The sequence below is a fragment of the Equus przewalskii genome, chromosome 4 (assembly GCF_037783145.1).
Source record: "Equus przewalskii isolate Varuska chromosome 4, EquPr2, whole genome shotgun sequence".
NCBI lineage: Eukaryota > Metazoa > Chordata > Mammalia > Perissodactyla > Equidae > Equus > Equus przewalskii.
Window position 1 is genome coordinate 65,076,079 of NC_091834.1, and position 20,146 is coordinate 65,096,224.

The 20,146-nt window shown below is 41.3% G+C and overlaps 1 protein-coding gene across 1 annotated transcript in view; it reads right to left on the reverse strand.

Annotated features, from left to right (window-relative positions):
* The window catches only part of TBX20 (T-box transcription factor 20), a 55,617-nt gene extending 36,623 nt beyond the window's left edge, over positions 1-18,994 (reverse strand). The window contains exons 1-5 of the mRNA XM_008523702.2: positions 18,287-18,994; positions 14,665-14,923; positions 13,404-13,568; positions 9,460-9,568; positions 5,405-5,563 (exon numbers count right to left, since the gene is read on the reverse strand). Coding sequence (XP_008521924.1) covers positions 5,405-5,563; positions 9,460-9,568; positions 13,404-13,568; positions 14,665-14,923; positions 18,287-18,413 — 819 coding nt within the window. The 5' untranslated portion in view covers positions 18,414-18,994. The remainder of the gene's footprint in view (positions 1-5,404; positions 5,564-9,459; positions 9,569-13,403; positions 13,569-14,664; positions 14,924-18,286) is intronic.
* Positions 18,995-20,146: the final 1,152 nt, after the last annotated feature.

The window sequence follows — 20,146 nt, forward strand, 5'->3', positions numbered from 1 at the left end:
ATGGAGTATTGATTAGCAGCACAGGGACCTTCGGTTAAATTTCTTAATGAGCCCACCCTGCTCACTGTGATATCACTAGACTCTGAATCTAATGGGGTGTCAACAATAAGCACCCCAGAAATGTTTGCTGAACTTTGCTTCAAGAACAAGCAGTCAGGAATATGATTTCATCTTTTAACCAGTTATAGACTAAGTGAAACTCTTCTTGAGTTTACATAAAAAGCCTTTCATTGTGTTTGCTAATTTTAAGATGCAATAATTTTTAAATAGTAAAATTTTAACATTCTAGGTAATGATACGTTTTTAAAAGGACAGGCTTAGATTTTATTCCACAGATGTTTAAATAAAAATCAGCAGTTATATAGAAAGAAATTCATTTCTGGAGGTATAGTTTTACCTACCATTATGAAATTTGAGGTAACTGAAAAAGTTACACACTTGAGAATTGATAGAAGGACCTGAGTTATAGACTGTGATTTCAGTTGGACATCATTTCCTTGGGTCCTAATATAGAACACCTGCAGTGTAATGCTGCTTAACAATATCACCCATGTCAAAGGTAATATGAAAAGAAGGAGCCAAAAATAGTCAACTGCCAAACATAATTTGTAGAGAAATCCATGTGAAACCACAGGTATGGCTTTATAATTCAAAAACAAATTTTAAAAGCAGCAGTGTTTTTCATTTCGTGAGGCAAAAGGCATTAACCAGTAAGGACAGCAGTAGTTGCTGAAGAAATCCTGCCGTTTAGTGTGTTTCTGCATATATGCAAATCACTGACTAATTCAGGCTAAAATACACCCCTGTTTTTTCATATATTATCTTAATAATACAGAACATAATGCATTTCCTAACCAAAAAATTCACTCTGTCAACATCTCCTTTATCTATAAATAAATGTACGCATAACTGGAGGGCAGATTTTTGACACTGCCAGCTGTGCCCAAGAGACGGGGACCTTTTATGGGGGTTATTTTTCCATGTGATATCACTGGACTCTGAATCCAGCTGGGGTTCCCAGCCACAAGGTGAAATTGGCCCTCAGAGACCATTTCTCCAATTATCAGGAAAAGATCTGTCCAAAGGCATTTAAAAATGAAACCTGACCTGTACTTCAACTCTATGGCAATGGTCGGCCTGCTCAAAAACAATGTATGACCTTTAAATCTTAAATTATAAAATAGTTTGTTGAAAGTGTAATGTATTTAGCTTTTATCTAATAATGTAAAGAAATACATTCATTTCCTCGTGAAAACCAGAGGAAAAAATAGCAAAACTGCCCCATTTTCATTACTTATAAAGAAAACTACCAGCCACAATAAATGAGAAGCTTTTCCACAAATTCTATTGGAAGCTTTGATTTGGTTTTTAATAGAAGTAAAAATAATAGTCCTATCCAAAGTTTAAGAGAGATGAAGGTGATCCTAAATGTGAACTTTTAAATCTTCTTCCTCTCTTTTCTCTCTATTCTTTGTGAATGGAAAAATTCTAATATTTACACTATACTTAGTACATACTTTGTTTATTTCCGATATATTTATTTTATTACATGTTTGCTATAGGAAAACACGAACATGGTCTAGCAGTGAAAAACCAGTAGATGTGGGGAAACCTAGGGGGAGTCAGGATAAATTTTGAAACTCATATCAGAGTAATGAAAATACTAACCCCTAAACTAATTTATTCACCCCTGATTTATTCACATTTACTGAATGTAAATTCTGATTAGTCTTATGAGGTGTATATACCATTTGCAAAACTGACTTATTAGTATACCAAATCAAATCTTTGACTATTACTTGAATTTCAAATATATACATGGCATTGTGCTAGAGATTACAGCTTCAAAGGTGGATATATAGAAATAAACTCAGACATAGCAGCATCTATTGAGAAAATTAGTTCTAAATTTAATCACTTCTATTGTGGGTTATTTAGCAATGAAATGATATACTAACCGTATTAATCTTTATGATGCAATGAAGGATAGCTAAGCACAGGTAGCTGGATTTTGAGCCTATTTATAATCTGAATTAGATATAAACATTTGCAAGAGGAGCAACTAGTGTTTGGATATGTGTTCATTAGTATCTTAACCTATTTTAATTTAGCAACGTTTTCAGATTCCGTTTCCAAACCTTGTCAGTGTCAGTGGTCACTTCCTTAGCCCTGTAATCTAGCCTGATGCCACCAAAAAGAAGGAATTAAGACCCAGGAGATGGTTCTGTCACCAGATTTGTGACTGTGGGTGAGTCTATTAACCACTCTGAACCTCAGTTTCTTCGTGTACAAAACGGGGCTCATGGGGCCTTCTTCGGGCTATTAGTGTCAAAATTAAATGAGATACAGAGAAAAAACTTAGAGAGACTTTTCTAAATCATAAGTAATAAATCTAAGCCATCAACTTTAGTTGGATCCTAGTTCAGAGGGGAGACAAAAAAAGCTTATAAAAGACATTTCTTGGTCCATCCTGAAAATTTTAATAGGAACTGAAATATTAATTTTCTTAGCTATGATAAAGACACTGTGGTTACAAAAATAATATTCTTATTCTCAGTATAAACTTATAGAATTTTTTATAGGTAAAGCATCATGATGCATGCAGCTTCCTTTCAAATGATTGTGGGAAGAGGAAAAGTATGTATATTCATACAGATAGAGAACTGCGACAGAGGAGGTAAAGCAAAAAATGTTAATTCTTGAATCTAGGTAGAGAATACATGGGGTTCATTTTACCATTTCTGTAACTTTTGGATATTTGAAAATTTTATAAATAAAAATCTGAGTGGACAAGAAAAGAATTAAATGAGATAAGGTCATTAAGCATATGGCTCTGATGAGATGCAGCTGGTGCCAGTAGATCTTCTGACAGCCAGTTCAGGATAATTACCATCTCCTTACACTGGCTGCTGTGCAGTGTGAACAGCACCCTGCACACGGCAGGAAAGCAGTGAGCACTTGTTGAAAAGAAAAAAACTAAACATCAAGAGCTGAAGCCCTCTAAAAAGGATGTCTGTGGGTCCATCAGGGTCACAAGCTGAGAGGAGGTGAAGTTCCGCTCTCTTGGGGACACCAGGCACCTAAAGCTTAGAGTTAAGAACACTGACTTTTAAATCTAACCTCTTGGATTCGAATCTGTGATGGGAGCAGCAAGTTCACCTTGGATGAGTGAACTCTGCCTCAATTCTCCCAGCTGTAAAATGCAACATAAAAACACTGTCGTTGCCATCTTATAATATCACTGTGAAGATTAAATAAGACAACATACTTTAAATGGTGCCTTGCACATAGTGTGTACCCAAACATTAGCTGCTATTATAATTATGTAGATAATAACCTCCTATTCCAGTGTCCTGTGATATGAGAGGTCCTGCCAACACTTATTCAGGATTGCTCCTTCACCTATTAAACCAAATCTAAGGTGTAATACTCAGAAACTTCCCTTAATTTTGTTGTCTGTAATTTTCACTAAAAAACCTGATTTACCAATTCTTGCTTTGGTTCTCTTTACAGAGAATTCTGATAAAAACAATGAAGTTTCTGCAAGACAAGTTTTTATTTCATTCTCAAACATCAGCAGGGTTTCTTGTATTAGTATAAATCTAATGTAAAAGCTACAAATTCGATTAATGTAAAATGAATTGAATGTTTCAGGAATCTTTTCTGAACCTATAATATCTGCATTACATGCGTCGTCAAATAAATTAAAAATGGAATTGTTAGCGTCAATGTTCCAGATTCGCAGAGAAACAGCATTAGTGTTTTAGGCTTTTGTGGGCTTCAGTCTATACCCAAACTTTTAGCCTGGGCATTCTTTGCAAGTTTCCACTCTTGTGTTATCTTAGAGATAATTCAAAAGTTACAATACTTTGCTTTTACTTTAAGATGATGAGTATGATAACATTTGTGCATTCATTTATCTCACTAAGAAATACACTACTAACATTTTAAAATCCAAATAGTGACAGATCCTCTCCGGATATTCCAGAGACAGTCCACCAGTAACCACATGCCTTATTTATAGAGTGTGTTACAGTTTCCAAAGGCATGTTTACACACAGCATCTCATTTGATCCTCACAGCAATTCTCTAAGATGGTCTGGGCAGTTCTTAGCCCCATTTTACAGTCAAGGAAAATGGCAGCCACAGTGATGAAGTGAAATCTACTCAGAGTTGTACAGAAATTGTAGGTGCTTATGCCTTGCAGACGCACATCCACTCCGGCCATTTGCCCACATCCCTTCTCTGGGCTCCCATTTGTGTAGGGCTACCTGGGCTTTCAGCTTCATCTTCTTGTTTTCCCTGAGAAACTCGACACCGTATCTCCTCAGGCTGACCATCCCACTCTGGACTCTGAGCCATCTATCAGGCAGCACCTAACAGTCATTCACTCAGAACTCAAAATATAACAGCATCAAGACAAGAGGGAAGCAGTAGTCCTGGCTACCTCTAACTAATCAAATAAAAGCAAGATACAAAAACCTTAAGAGGCTTCAAACAACCAAATTTGTCAAGTAAACTCACAATGTGAGTTCCTTTTACTGAAGTATGTCAAAAGAAATTCTACTTCTGGTCCTTCCTGACTGTGGGAAAGTTACTTATCCTTTCTCAGCCTCAGCTTCCTCACTATAAAATGTTCCTATTACCTCCAGCCTTCAAGGCTATGCTGACCATGAAAGAAGAAAATATATGGGGAAATGTCTAACAGCACGCAGCCCTTAATAAGACTTTGATAAATATTTGTTGAATTGGACTAAACTTTATGAATGAAGAAATGCATAAATTGTAAATGTCATGTACAAGAGAGTAGAAAGTACATAATTCAATATTTTAAATTAGATATCTTGATGTTAATTAAATACACAACTGCTTATATACTATACTTTATTATCTAAAGACATCTAAAATCATTCTACTAGAATTATCTTACTCTCAATTACACCTGAATAATCCTCACAAAATATCTGAAGTATCAGTAGTCTGAGCAGTTGGCTAGACTATGTGTGCTAATTTAGCAGAAAAACTGAACTTCTAAATTTTATGAAGCAATGAGTGTAGGGTTATGTATGGCATAAGGTTCTACCAAGAGGAGGAAAAGGAAGCAGGTAATTTTCTCGAGAAGAAAATTTGAGAAGACTGATTGGGGCAGGTTTGGCTGGGAGAGTGGCAGTGAACAACCTGATAGCAGCATTCAGATTCTAGATAAGATAGTGTAGTGCAGACGTGCATAACCTTGAGCCATGGTCACTCAACACACTTAGAGGTCCTGGGGCTGACACTCCATAGCTCGCTCCAAAGTGAACTTCTATTTTGAGTACTGGGATAGCCCTTCTCTCCAAGAAAACGAAAGAACCTCCTAAATCCTTATCTTATATAGGAAATAAATGGTGAACAGTGCACTCACCAGTTGATTCTGGTAGGCAGTGACTGCCGTAAAAACTGTCTCTGGAAAGATGAATGTTCTGAATTCTTCAGACTTCAGATTGAGCAATGAGGCCGTGTGGTCTTTCTTCTTAATGATGTGTACCCGCGGCTGGTACTTATGCATTGAGTTCAAAATTATCTACAACAAAGAGATGGGAAGTACTGAATTTTAAGTAATTATATTACTCAGGCCAAATTACAGTGAGGCAAAGAAAGAACCATAAAATCTACAGTTTCTAATTCAGTTTTAAGATTAGGATCTACCCTTCCCATTCTTAAGGCAAATCATTTTCACAAGATACTGCAGAGTCATCGTTGTGAATCACATTTTACCAAAACAACTACAGATAATACAGATTGTTTCAAGTGTCCTTTCTAAAATGATGGAGGGAAAGTCATCTGGAGGATAAGTTTATTATTTTTTTTTAAATCAAGTTTTTAAAATATTTTTTGTTTGTTAGTCTGGCTAGACCAAAGGATGGATGTCTAAATTTTCTCAAGTAAGAAATTATATATTCTAGGAGGACAGATTATTATTTATTGGGGAGGAAATAAAACAGTTTAGAAAGGCAGTGTGGTATTAGACAGACCTTGGTTAGAATACTGAATCAGCTACTTTCTAGCTCTTTAATCTTGGGCTAAGTGATCTCACCTCACCAACCTCACTTTCTCAAATGCAAAAACTGTATTAACCTCATAGGGGTTGTGGTGAGGATTAGATGATGTAATCCTTGTAATCACATAGCAAATAGGAAGTGCTCAGTAAATATGAACTGTATTATTATTATTATTGTTATTATTTCTGACAGTTTCATTGATTTCTGACTTCCAGTTATAAACTAAACATGAATGATAGTGATGGCCATCTTCCATTCCATAGCTAATAAAAGTTGCCCAATACATAGAAATCATAAACATACCCTGGTTAAACAAGGCAGTATTCTTCATGTGTCTTTTAAATAAAATATAATAATTTGCCATTATGAAATCTGAGCAATGAAATTTACTTTCAGATATAAAAAGTTTTCCACATCGTCTGTGTTCCCCCCACCCCACCCCACCCCAGGTAGCTACCTTAATCTGCAAAACTGGGTATGTCTTTCCTGGGATAACAGGGCTCACATTGTATGCTCTTCACCCCAAGGGCCTAGCAGAGAGCTTGGCCCTCAGGGGAGGTGTTGGATAAATACTGTGGCAGGACCAAAGTCAATGGCACACAGCAGCCGAAGGATTGTTACAACTAACGGCTCCCTTGTTTTCTTGGCTAACATGGGTGTGGCACTTGAGTGCTCCTGCTGGTTGACTTTAGGAGAGTTAAATACTAGTCACTGTGGGATAATTGAGGTAGCATCAGTCTCTCTCTGTGCTGAGATGTAAGCCAACTTAAAGTTACAAGGCATTAACTGGAATTGAATTTTGAACATGCCATCTTTTTATGATCCCAAACCTGAATAGGATAACTGAAACAAATAAGAGCTTCAAATGAATCAAAATAAACTTCAAAAAAGTCACCTCTTTTTAAAATGTGTTTATTCCAAGGAGTTCAAGATATCTATGCTCAGTCATAAAACTGGAATAAACTCAAAATGACAAAAGCAAACATTTGCCTCCTAATACTGATGTAAGAAAAAACCTGAGCATTCATTACATGTTCTACTAAGACAGAAAGAATTTTCAAATTTTTGAGACACACAATGGAAAAAGCCCTACGCTTTAAATAAGATCCCCTCTCCCCTACTTACACCACCCCAAGGTCAATTTCCTTAGGGAAAGGGTGCCGGACAGACTCAGACCCCAGACCAAGTATCAGACCCCAGGGCTCCTTGACTCTGCTCAAGCCCTCATGGGGCTAAGGAATGCTAATAGAAATGTGGACTCCACTTCATCAAAGAAATAAATTCCTGGAAATAAGAAATTGTCCTGTTATAAAACTAAAACTGCATCTATAAAAGGGGCTGCTTTAGAACTAATTCAAAGAACTTGGCTAAACAACACAGGATCTAAAAATCTTTCCTTGTAGTTTTCAGAACACACTATTTCTGATGACAAAGGATTATATTAAGTAATAAAATTTTAAAGCTAAAATGGATATTAGCAGCCATTTAAGACTAAACAATTTGTCAAGGCCTAATCTTGGCGTACTCAGACTAGAATCCAGAGCTCCCGAAATACAGCTTAGTGCTCTTCCCACCCATGAAGCTGATGCAAGAAGGAAAACCTCACTTCTGGGCAGCTGATCTCAAAATGAACTCTCAAGTCTTTTTAGAAAGACTCAAACAGTTCTTCTAAAAGCTTCACATATAGAAAATAGCAGAACTATAAAAAATTTCATTTCTCCCTGCAAACATTTCAATGGAGCCCAAGAAATTTTACTATAAATGACATTAAGAATGATAGTTGCCCTACAGAAAATGTCTCTCAGAAACTTCATACATTTTAGTCTGAAAAAAAAAATCTGTCAATGGAAACATCTTTAAAAAAAGAAAACAAGAAAAGGAGAATTATGCCAACATCCTTAAACATAAAGGTCAATTACCTTTTCCAATACATAAAATACAGAAACCTGTTAACCTACTTCCAACATCCCAACAGTGCCACCAGCAGAGTCATGAGTTAACCTGATTACTCTGACTCAGTCGTGATAAATGAGGTCTCCTGAGGGGAATGGATGGAGGCAACGCCTGAAGCCATTTATTTGGTTCCAGGTTCAATCCTACCATTTGAGACCATGTCTAGAACTCTCTAACTTATTATCTACTTATAACCATCTTTTTTGAGAAAAGTTTTGGAACTTTTCTTCTAAATTGCATAAATCCAATAAAACTAAAACCTTATGTAACAAGAGCCTTAATAAAGGAGATAAGAGAGATAATTATATCAGAACAACTAAACCAAAGAAAGAACCTATGAAAATACCAATGTGCCTTCTGGCAATTGAGGCAAATAAACAATATTCTCATCAAAAAGAAGTATGCAAGTCTATCTAAAGTTTTCTTAGTATAAAATCTAAAACAAAATTTTTATGTAAATCTTTATTTAAGAGCATGGACTAACATCGCAGATAGTTCCTTAAAAGCAATCTAATCAAATGTGTAAAGGCCTGAGCCAAAAAAGGTTACTTGTTCTATTATCTATTGAGAAGAGCTCAGAATTCCAATTTCTCTTTTTTCTACATTTTGATGAACTCCTTATTGACACAAAATCATTGTTTTAAAATAATAGTTACCATTTGTTTTTGTTTTTTTTTTAAAGATTGGCACCTGAGCTAACAACTGTTCCCAATCTTCTTTTTTTTTCTCTTTGTTTCCCTTCTTCTCCCCAAAGCCCCCCAGTACACAGTTGTATATTCTAGTTGTAGGCCTTTCTGGTTGTGCTCTGTGGGACCCGCCTCAACATGGCTCGATGAACGGTGCCATGTCGTGCCCAGGATCCAAACCAGCAAAACCTTGGGCAAAACTACTCCGCCACAGGGCCAGCCCCTGTTTTGTTTTTAATTGCAATACTTCTCTGTGCTTTAATATACATGAGACTCTCTACCAAGGGGATATATAATGAGTAAACAACACTCTCCCAAATCTATTTGAACATAAAACCCTTCTGTTCTATTGCCTCTCACTGAAGGTGTTCTATAGAGCACACTTTGGGAAACCTCCATAGGATGCCTCAGCCCCATTTCCCTCTATTCTGTGTTATCTGATATACCACTGACGGAAATTAGATGTTTAACCCGAGAATGGGCGGTAGTAGCCTTTGTTTAGTTGGTGCAGGTAGTAGAGCAGTTGCAGAAGTCTTAGGAAATCCATGGTGCTGAAGGTCCCTGACCCTTTTGCCTAGAAATGGCACAGAGCATCCCTGTAAATGACCTCTTGACAACACAGTCAGGGTTCCCAGTGAGACACGTGAATGTTCTCCTAGAATGACTCAGAGATGGAGGGTAAGAGAGGGAGAGGAGGAAGAGACTTAGAGGGAGGAAGTTTTATGTGACTTCTCCATTCCATCCCAGGGAATCCCCATAGTCCAAGGCACTGCACTTACATGGCCATGTTGATCCAGTTCATTGTTGGTGAGTTTCACCTTTTCAAAAGACACCATCTGTTTGAGTAGCTGCTCACCAGTAAAAGGAGAGTCTGGGTGTACATACAGCCTAAGAAAATTATGAGAGAATTTTATTGAGACATTTTATAAAAACTGTTCTCTGTGGGTTATGAAATATTCTGACTCTAAAGGAACACAAAAGCCTCATATAAAACAGTGAATTTTATTTGCCGCATATAATCTCAAATTTAATAATACAGCAATACCAAAATAACTCTAAAACATCTAAATGTGTTTCTTCATATACCAATGATCTAAAAGGGGTAAGACTTAATAGCTTTTCTATTATCTGCTGAGCAAGCCATTTTTTAAAGGTGGGGTTTTTTTTTCTATCTATCTAATCAACTACTGGTCTGCTTCTGTCAAATATAAAATCTTGTTGTAGTTATTTTCAAAAGTAAGGCTAGGTTATACTAACTGCATAATGAGGTCCTAGTATAAGCATTGCTAAAAGCAATGAAAGAATTTAAAAGAGGAAACAAGTCTGGAGAATCCATTCATTTAAACTAGAAGGTGACTCAGTTTAAAGTTGAGTTCTTTATAAATACAAGATAGAGTAATTTTACTACAGGGACCTGGGGAACTTTTAGTAGTCCAGAGATCATCGTCTGTTGCTCCTCCTGGTACCTTACATACTATACTTTCATCATCTAGTTAATTGCTCAGTAAATAAGAGTAAAAACAAGCTGGGTAAGCTTCTAATTATTCAATATATTTATGTGTAAACAGCCTAAGCAAAAAAAAAAAGGTTTGGAGGGGAAAAAAATGTATCTATCATTTATGGATCGGTTGCAATGTGCAAGGCAATCTTTTATTCACTCACAGTTAAATGCAGCCATTTGTTCTATCTATGAGTATCACACTAAGCACAACTCTGGGTAAATCCCCATCCTGGTATCCAGTCTACAAAAGCTTTTCTGAAGTCAGGGGATATTATAGAACTAATGAGAGGGGAAGGGAATATCCTTGATTTAATAGGACAAACTCCTTTATCCACGTAACAGGTTATTTATATCTAAATTTTGTATAGCATCCTTATAACTATAATTAAACATAAATATTATGGTTGGGGCAAAGGCAAGGAAAAAAGTCACAAAACCCTTGCTTGTAAAGAACAAGAAGTCTGTGCCATGATTTCTCATGCAGAGGATTAAGAATAGAAGAAGTGGGTGCACGTGCTGAAACTCACAAAGCCCACCAGAAGCACAGCACAAAACAGGCTGACAGCACGAAGGATTCTTACCAGATCCATACAAGAACTTGAAAGGCTTTAGGTGTTTGTGTGTCTGCCCGTTAGCTTGATTTTTTTTTTTTAGGAAGAGTGCTGAAAATTGCCTTTCAATTGACATCCTCTTTTTTTTTTTTTAAAGATTGGCACCTGAGCTAACAACTGTGGCCAATCTTTTTTTTATTCTGCTTTATCTCCCCAAATCCCCCAGGTACATAGTTGTATATCCTAGTTGCAGGTCCTTCTGGTTCTGGCATGTGGGACGCCGCCTCACTGTGGCCTGACGAGCGGTGCCATGTCTGTGCCCAGGATCCGAACCAGTGAAAGCCTGGGCCACCGCAGCGGAGCACGTGAACTTAACCACTCTGCCACAGGGCCGGCCCCAACAATTGACATATTCTTTGATGACACAACCATAGTAGCTTTTCAAGTGTCACCCTTCTAAGGCTTACTTCATAGGTGTAGTTGTTTTACTGATCAGCACCACCTCCTACCCACCCCACCAAGAAAGGTTCAAAATTATTTAAAGTCCTAAAAGCTGATGAAATGTTCCTCCTTTAAGTATTAATTCGCCATGTGTAATCACATTAATAATGATTAATATATTTAAATATCAATTACTTTAAAGAAGAAATGTCCCATATGAAATATAACTATTTTAAATTATGTATAATGTCTTGCCCATTATTATGATCAAATGATATTGTCAAGTATTATTTATTCTGATTACAAACAACTGACTGATGAACTTCAGTCTGAAATACAATGCTTCAAAGAACTAGAACCACAAGGAATTTCCACCATCAGTACAAAAGGATCACCTCCCAAGGTCCTCACCTTTCCCTTATGGAGCTAGAAAATATATAGCACTATTTCTTTTAATAATAATAAAGAAGAGTTGCTTAAATTATCTAGAATATTTCTATCCTATAATGCACTAAAATTTTTTATCTAATCAATATAAATAAGCTGAACTAGGATGAATGAAAAAGCATACAGGAAGCCCCTCCTCTCTCTCTCAAGTCCCCTGGGACTTAAAATTCCAGCAATAGCTTAAACATGCTTCGGTTAAGATAGTGTATTGGTACGTGCTTTCCTTCTCCGACCAGAACAGATTAGTAACATAAACAAGGCATGTCATATTTCCAAAGTCCTGCGCGCCTGCACCAGTTCTTCATACCTTCAGATAGGAAGAAGACGTATGCTAAATAAGAGTGATTAACTTCTTAGAGGAAAGCCTTTGGGGGAAAAAAAAGTTTGCTTGTAAAAATGGTTAGGAATCTGCTAAAATATCCCCTTCTCTCTCTCTCTCTCTTTCTCTTGTTTAAAACAATATTGTAAAATTTGGAAGGAAGCTCAAGAGTAACGTGAATCAGCTATTTAATAGTACACTAGAGAACTCTAATTCTATTCATTTTAATATCTACTGTAAACTGGTGAATCTTGCTCAATTAAAAAAAGTTAACAATTTTTAAAGAATCTCTTAGTCCTAACTGTATTTAATATACTGATTGGGAGGGTTGGGAAGATGTCCTTCCTAGTAGCTTGTGGGAATGGAAATCTCTGAGAGGCTTCTTTTAATCTCTTCTCTAGTGTATTTAGCACAGTGTAAGCTTAATAGTGTGATCAACTACTGAGGAAGCTTAATATGCTGTCTGAACTGTATGTGTAAATTGTGTCAATTTTGTGCCCTAAGGCTCCAGACTAGATACGAAGAACCAGCCATAAATTCAAAGTTCCTAAATCTGTACATTTAAATAAATTCTTAGCTCTGATATGAATTTTTCAATCAACATCAAAAATTAGTCATAAAACAACTTAAAAGCTGTGATGCTTGATTTTAGCACCCAAATGTAAAGTCAGCTAATATTCTTTGTTTGTACTAAAGTATACAGAAAGATTCCTGTAACCTCAGCTATTACTATTCACATAAGCAAATACGAGCTCTTTTTTCCCCCAGAATGCTCATTTGGGCAAAGCAGCTATAATAGAGGTTGGCATGTGATTTTTCAAACAGGATTCTCCTAGAAAAACATTATTACCAATGAATAGCACAAATATAAACATATATGATCCCTAATATATTAAGTAAGTAATGTTTCAAATAAAAGAATATTAACCTGATGTTGAATTACATTCATCCACTAAACTTATTATGGAGAGGGGGGAAAAAGAGTTTGCATTTTTTGCTTAAAATCTCGGAGCCCTTTACTGGTCAAAATCAACCACATTTTACCAAAATGTCTATTATGTGCAGATATAACCACATTGTTAACAAATATTTACTATAAGCAACCACTTTACTAAAATGCACTCTTCTAAAAAGGATTTATAAGTAGCCAACGAGAAATCATGGGTGCTACACGACATGGGTCCAGATTTCTAACGAATATTCCAATGGAAATTTAAGGAAATGAATTGTGGGGAAAGATAAAATTAAACACTGAGTTCTGTCTACGCACAAACTCTGCCTTTTTCAGAGACTAACCCATGTGCTGTGTAGTCAATCCGGGAGTGTCCAGGCTTAGAACGCTGTCTTACCAGAGCTCATGGGTTTAAAACCAGACCTGCTCAAAACTCAAACCACCAGGGCCGGAGACGTTCTCCAGCAGGGTTAATATGCATCTTGCTCGAGCGGAAAAGTGGAGGCACAAACCTGGCTGGAAGCGGCGGGTCCGCCTTGCCAGCCACCAGCCAGGAGGACCGGTGGTAGGCGTAGCGGTATCTCTTGTTGTCCACGGGGACGATGTCCATCAGGACTATGTACTTGGCCTCAGGATCCACGCCCGAAAACGACACCCGGATGGTAGGAAACATCCTCCTGACACAGGGAGACAAAGAGAATCGGCCCTGGCTCAAACTGCCTAATAAGCTGACCCGACTTAGGGAGGGAGGAAGAGGGTCCGACTCCCTCCCCAACCGACCCCCAACCCCTTTTTGTTTCCAGTAAAGCGACAGTGAATATGGAGACCGATCTCCCAAGCCTAAATAATTTTAAGTGTCACCTTTAGAGGAGTCCTCATTGCTAGGTGAAAAGTTTTGTTTTATTTTTTTAATACCCGAGTGTTTGTGATCAGAGAAAATCCTATGCTACGTCATCAAGCCCATTAGGCTCCCGGATCCGAAGTCTCCGAAGCTGACCAAGACACGCAACCCCTCGTTTTGCAGCCAGAAAACTTGCTCCTGCCATAGAAGGCGAGAGCGGGCTTCTCAGAGTTGGGGTTCGGGAGACCGTGGGAGTATGTCCCAGAGTCCCGAGAGCTGGAGCGACCAGGCGCCGGGGGCCACCGACCTCCGGAGCCTTTGCCCCAAGCCCGGGAGCCGCCGCACCGGCACCCGTGGCTTCCCGCTAGCCCCGAGCCTGCCCGGCCTTGGCGCCAAGGGGCCGACCGCCCGCACTCTGGCCCCCGGGGCGGGTGGTCGTTTCAAATTTCATTTTTCCGCCCAGGTTTTAATTTTAGTGTTTAATGGGAGCTGGTGGCTTCTGCAAATTGAGGCCGATAAAAGGGAAGCTTCCTGCCTCCTTCGCAGCACCCAGCAGCCGGCCCTGCGCCCCGGGGGCGCGAGTTTCTGCTTCCCTTCCGATGCAGACTCTGTTCCCGCCACCCCACCCCCACCCCCCCCCCTCGGCTCTCCTGGGCTGCAGGGAGCGCAGATCCCTAGGCCCTAGGCCCTGTGCCCTTCTCCTCAGGCCAGGGTGGGGATTCTCATGACCAGATCCCGAGAAAGCAAACGCTTGGACATGTGTCTCAGCAGCTCTTTCCAAAAGCAAATCCGTGGAAAGAAGCCCTCCTTAAGGGAAGCTTTCTCTCCATGCTCAGGACCAAGTGTGTTTCGCCCTGTTCCTGGAAATGGCCACCCAGGGCGCCATTCCCATCTTCTCACTCCTCACCCGCAAAAGGCCAAGGCCTCAGTACCTGCCGGACTTGGTGATGATCATCTCCGTGCCCAGCTCGTGGAATTTGTCCCAGAGCTCCTTGGTCTCCAGGCTGCAGGTGATTTTGGCCATCTCCTCACTGGGGATGATGGGGGTAGTGGGGATGAGTGGCTCAGTACACAGAGAGGAGGAGGATGGGCTGCTCCTGCCTCCACCGCTGCCACCAAACTCCCCGTGAGCATCCAGGCTGGTCAGCTCCCCCAGGGGCTGCGCACAGGATGACTTCTCCACAAATTGTTCTGCAGGTGAAGAGAACGGAGAATGACAGCTAATGCAGTCAAGCAAAAATACAGGGAGGAGAACAGCACAACTAAAATAGGTACCTGGATTTGACTTTGGAAAAGTTAAGCTCAGAAACTCCAGGAAGGTAGCGATAATGCATCACTACACAGGCATGAGATTCCCATGGAGTGACATGCCCAGTGCTTTCTTACTAAACGAGTGAGTTCTAGAACCATGGTTTATCACCACCATTACTGAAACCCACTTTGGAGAATAAAAATGTGGGGAGTGGACAAAGAGAAAAGTGGTGATCAGGAAGGATAAAAAGCAAGTATTGCTATTGCTATCCCTCCCAAATTCTAGACTTCACCGTGTGTGAGATCTAGCCCAGTCCTGCCTCTCTGACAACCAGGAGAGACTTTTCTCCAGGGAAACCAAGGGAGTGAAGAGATCAGCACCTTCCTCACTTTAAGAGGAACTTTCCCTTCTCTCCTGGAGCCTTCTCTTCATAAGAGAAAATGACAAGGGGGCAGGGGGAAAAAGTGGGGATGTGGTTAAAAAAAAATGTTATTTCACTTCTCTGCCTGGTTCTCAGTTTCCTAAGCTTTAACATGTTTGATTAGGGCATTTTTACAATATCCCTCCCAGCCTGAGATAAGACTCTAGCACATAACTTGTTAAGCCACAGGAGAGCACTCTCTGGGAGGTTTTTGGAACATGCTTGAAACAATTGGCTTGAGGGACAATATGTGTAACTTTTTGTCCCTCTCTCTATAAGGTCCTGGAAGTGAGGAAAACAACCCCAAACCCAGAATAGCAGAGCATTAAAGTAGGAAGAACACTTTGCCATCCACCATAAGGCTGGAATACCACTGCCTATGAAGCAAACATTCTCCTCCACAGTTGATAAGGGCTTGAGACTACACCAGTCACTTTGATGGAATACAGGGGGACTTTTGTAATTGTCCCAATTATCTTGCATCCCTTAAAAAAGAAACTACTTGAATCTGCAATGTGAAACTGATCTCCAAACAACCCTGTTCTAAGTGCCCTCAAGGAACTGAAACAAGTTGTAAATGTAGATATGTACATATATATGATGTGTATATCATATAAAATGTTTTCTTTCCCATATTTCTCTTTAACTTGGGGCAGGCAAGCAGGAAATAGATAATTTTTACCTTTTCTTCTCTTATGATAAAAATCCAATTCATGGAAATGTTTTAAATTAAGAATAATCGAATTAATTATCTTATCCTTATATTTTCAAATTCAAAGAAAGAGAACCATGCCATGGCAAAATCTTATTTCTACTAATATTTTCAGAAACACATTCACATAATGTCTTTATAGGGAATTAACAAAAAGCCTGAGAAATTTTCTTATTTTCTGACAATTGAAAAAGGCAAACTGCCTAAGCCCCAGACTAACCAGTGCATCAGGGTTGGGAAGTGCAAGACGAAGAGAATGATATAGAAATGCTCTACTACAGTGTTATATGTCAATTATATCTCAATAAGAAAAAATTTTTTTTTAAAGAAATGCCCTACTGGTGTGAGGCAGTTCTTCTAAATAGACTTAATGTATTTAAATGGGCCATCATGAGGCACTTTCAACCCCCACCCTACAATTGCTTCAACATCTCACTAGTGTTTCAAGGTACCATATTCTGTCCTAACAGAACCTTTAGGTGTTTCTCTTGCTGCCGTCCTTGGCCTATAGTCACCAACTGCTCTGTTGAACTGGCCCATGAAAGAGACAAGAATGCCTTCTGGTTCTTTCAGAGCCTGTCTCTGAGCCTCATGGAGGGACACATTTTACAGACTGTGTGTGTGTGTGTAGGGGTGGGTGCTGTGAGCTGGGAATGGCTTTATAGTTTAGAACTTAGATAGAAGGTGGTTTTTCTTAGGAAAATAAATAGAGAAAGAAGCAACGTTGAAATGACAGTGGAGCTGAAGCTGGCAGGTTTCCCAGTCTGCCGTTTGTACTTCTGTCAGGAATTTTAACCTGAAATCCTCTGGCTACCAAACTGTGATGGAGGTGTCTGTAAAGAATTTGGAGGCCCCCTAAATAGGAGTGGATAATTTGGGGAAGTCCCACAAAGAGAACTTTGAAATTGGTGGCTGATTTTTTTTCTAAACAGTTGGGGTTTGTTTCATTGGTTGTTCCCATTTCTTTGGCAGGTTTAAATTTAGATGGGAGAGTAGGTGGGAGGAACAGGGGAAGGGAGTGGAAACCGTGGTGTGTCAGAGAGACTTTTTGACATTATGTTTTCTGGAGATCTTCTGATTTCCTTTTCCTTGGTTATAAGTTGCTATAGGCATTTTAGTTCTCTCTTCTCTATCCAGAGACTAACACTTCATCTTTCATATTATTATTGTTTTGGATGTGAGATGTTAAAGTGTTGGGAAGGACAGGAAGAAGGAAGGAAAAAATTGGGGAGAGTTAAAGAAGTATTACCCTAAGTTTGCTATTTGATTCTTTCACTGTTTTAGGGCTACCAGATGACCAGGATGTGGGACAATTATTTCCCAAGGACCCAAGAGGTGATGATGAGAACACTTCTTTCTCCCTCAGTTGTAAAGAGACTTTGAAACACTTCTCTCCAGCAGTTTCTTTCCCACACAATTCACTCACTCATGCTAAGGGGAACATAATCCCTTTTCTTTACTCTGAGTCTAGTATCTTCTATAAATGGTAAAGGTTGTTAAATAAACAGTATAGCTAAAAGTTGAGGAATTTGGGAAATGGTTACTGGCTAATGTTTTTGCCAACCTCCACTGAAAATGACGGCAGTTATAAAACGTTGTCTTACAGATAAGTCTAGAGCTTCTGTGAAGAAAACGGTTCATGTGGGAAGAACCGGCTTATTCTACAGCACTTGACAGTGGTTTTAAGGAGCTAACTCTGTTTAGTCTATTCAAGTCAGAGGAAAAACAAAATTAAACTAGTTTTTTGCGAAGTTGCTTAAAGTCCCCTTGGTTTCAAAAGCACAAACAGGTGTTACACGCACCGTAAATCCTGTTGAGTTGTTAAAAGGGTTTTATTATTTATCCTTGAGAGTTTTTATCCCAGAAAAGTTACACACACACACCCATATGTCCGACTTGACGTGGGGATTCCAGACAAATAGGTAGGGAGAGCAACTATCGCATACATGAGACCCGAAACCGGTTGTATTTGACGGACTGAGAAGTCCCCAAAGAAAACTTGGGCGGAAAAGAAAAGAAATCTCCTACGGCCTGAGGGTCAGAAGCTGCCCCAAGCCAGGAAAGGCGGCCACCCTCGAGAGCCTCCCGCAGCCAGGGAACAGAGGCACAAACGGATGAGCAGCACCCCAGTCCCCTGCCCAACGCGGAAAGTCAGGCAGCCCGACTTACCCAGGGGTTTGATGGTGTTCTCCGTGGCCTCCTTCTCCTTGGAGCCGCCGCTCGACATGAGCGCAGCGATGGAGAAGGCGTTGGCCCGGGAGGAGAGCTGGGGCTTGGGCGACGCCGTGAACTCCATGGCACCCAAAGCGCGGTCCGGGCCAGGGACGGGGCCTGCCGAACTGCTGTCCAGCTTCCCCAAGGGAGACAAAGACCGAAACACAGCGCAAAGTTTCCAAGTGCAATCACAGCGGAGCTGGAGACTCCAGATGAGTCAGTCCCAACCTCCCAAGAGCTCCACACTGGCCTCTCCTCTCCCCCACCGCAAAGCCCTCGAGCCGCAGCGACTTCGAACTAGCCGGAGAGGACGGCAGACCAACCACGGGCTCAACCGGGTGCGCAAGCACCGGGGCGCTCCGCAGGACCACAGGCAGCGCCGCCGGAAGCTGGAGACGAGCATCAGACGCGCAAAACCCAGGGGTTCCACAGCACCCCCTCCGCGTCCTTCCTCCTTCCCCGCGCTGGGGACAGCCGAAGCAGCCCAAGCTGCAGGGAGGTGGCGACCAGCCAAGCGCCGCCAAGAGGGGGCGGACACCAAGGAGCCCGAGCGAGGGCGTGCAGAGCACCCCCGGCGCGGCGCGGAGGACACTGCGCCTGGGCGCTCAAAGCCCTGCGCCTTAATTTGCTGGCGGCGGCGATGCCGGCGGCCCGCAGCCAGTCAGCAGCGCCCCACGTCACCGCTTCCTGATTCCGCTGCCGAGGGCGGGGCCGCGGGGAGGGCGCTCCTCGGGCTCGGCGCCCGAACCGCCTCTAACAGCGGCCCGCCGCGAACCTGGCACCCGTTACGTGAAAGGGGTGCCACCGTCAGACTGGCGCAGCCGCCACCGACGCCCCCTGCCTGGTCTCGCAGTCCCAAGGCAGGAGGGAGGTGCGCACGGTCCGGAGGGCACATTTTTGTTCCGGCCTAAGATCCAGGATCGCGGAGTGGCCCAGTGCGGGAACCTAGACCAGAGGAAGCCTCGGGGAGTTTTTGCTGCTTCTATTCTTTTTCTAACCGGTGCTCAAAGTTCCAAAAGAAAGTTGGGAAGCTCTAAGTAGAGCGGAAACCGGCTCCGCAGCGCCGGCGACAACGGGCCAGATCCCATTTGCAGGGCAGTCCCCAGGGCTGAATCCCTGCCCTCTTTGGGCTCCAAAGTCTGTTCGCTTGACAATGGGGCTGGAGAGACGCAGCCCTGGAAAAGATACGCTACGGGAGGGCTGCGAGCATTTGGCAAAGGATGCTGCTCTCAGAACCACGACTACTGCTGCACACTGGGGCGCCTCCGGTCCGGGGTTCTCATTTCGAGACGGACTCTAGAAAATGGGGCCTCGACTGAAGGGCAGGCGAGGGGTAGGCGCGGGCTCAGTATTGGGGGCGCGGCACCCTGCGGGGACCACGCGACGCGCAATGGGAGGGTGCCAGCCTGACAGCCGCCTCACAGCCGCCAGGCTTGACTAAACCCGAACCTTCTGCTTCGCAAACTCGGCTGTGGCTAGGACTTCCCATGGCCGTGGGGGGGTCGTCCTGTTGGCCTTGTTCAGCTTGAATAACTCAAATTCTCCGAATTCGCAGGGTAATCCGCTTCACTTGGAGCCGTGTAAACTCAGGCAGACACACACACTCAAGCTGTACATGTAAATATTTGCGCTCCTTTCCAGCCAGTCGGTCTGGCGATTAGGACCCTCTTGGTGGATCTTAAAAGAAAAAAAACAGCCCCCATTTCCCACCAGTCTTTTTCTCCCTTCACTGCACCCCCTCCCCCAGCTCCTGAAATAAACTTATGGGAAAAAAGTAAAAGTCAAAAGTTGAGAAGGTTTATATAAGTACAATGA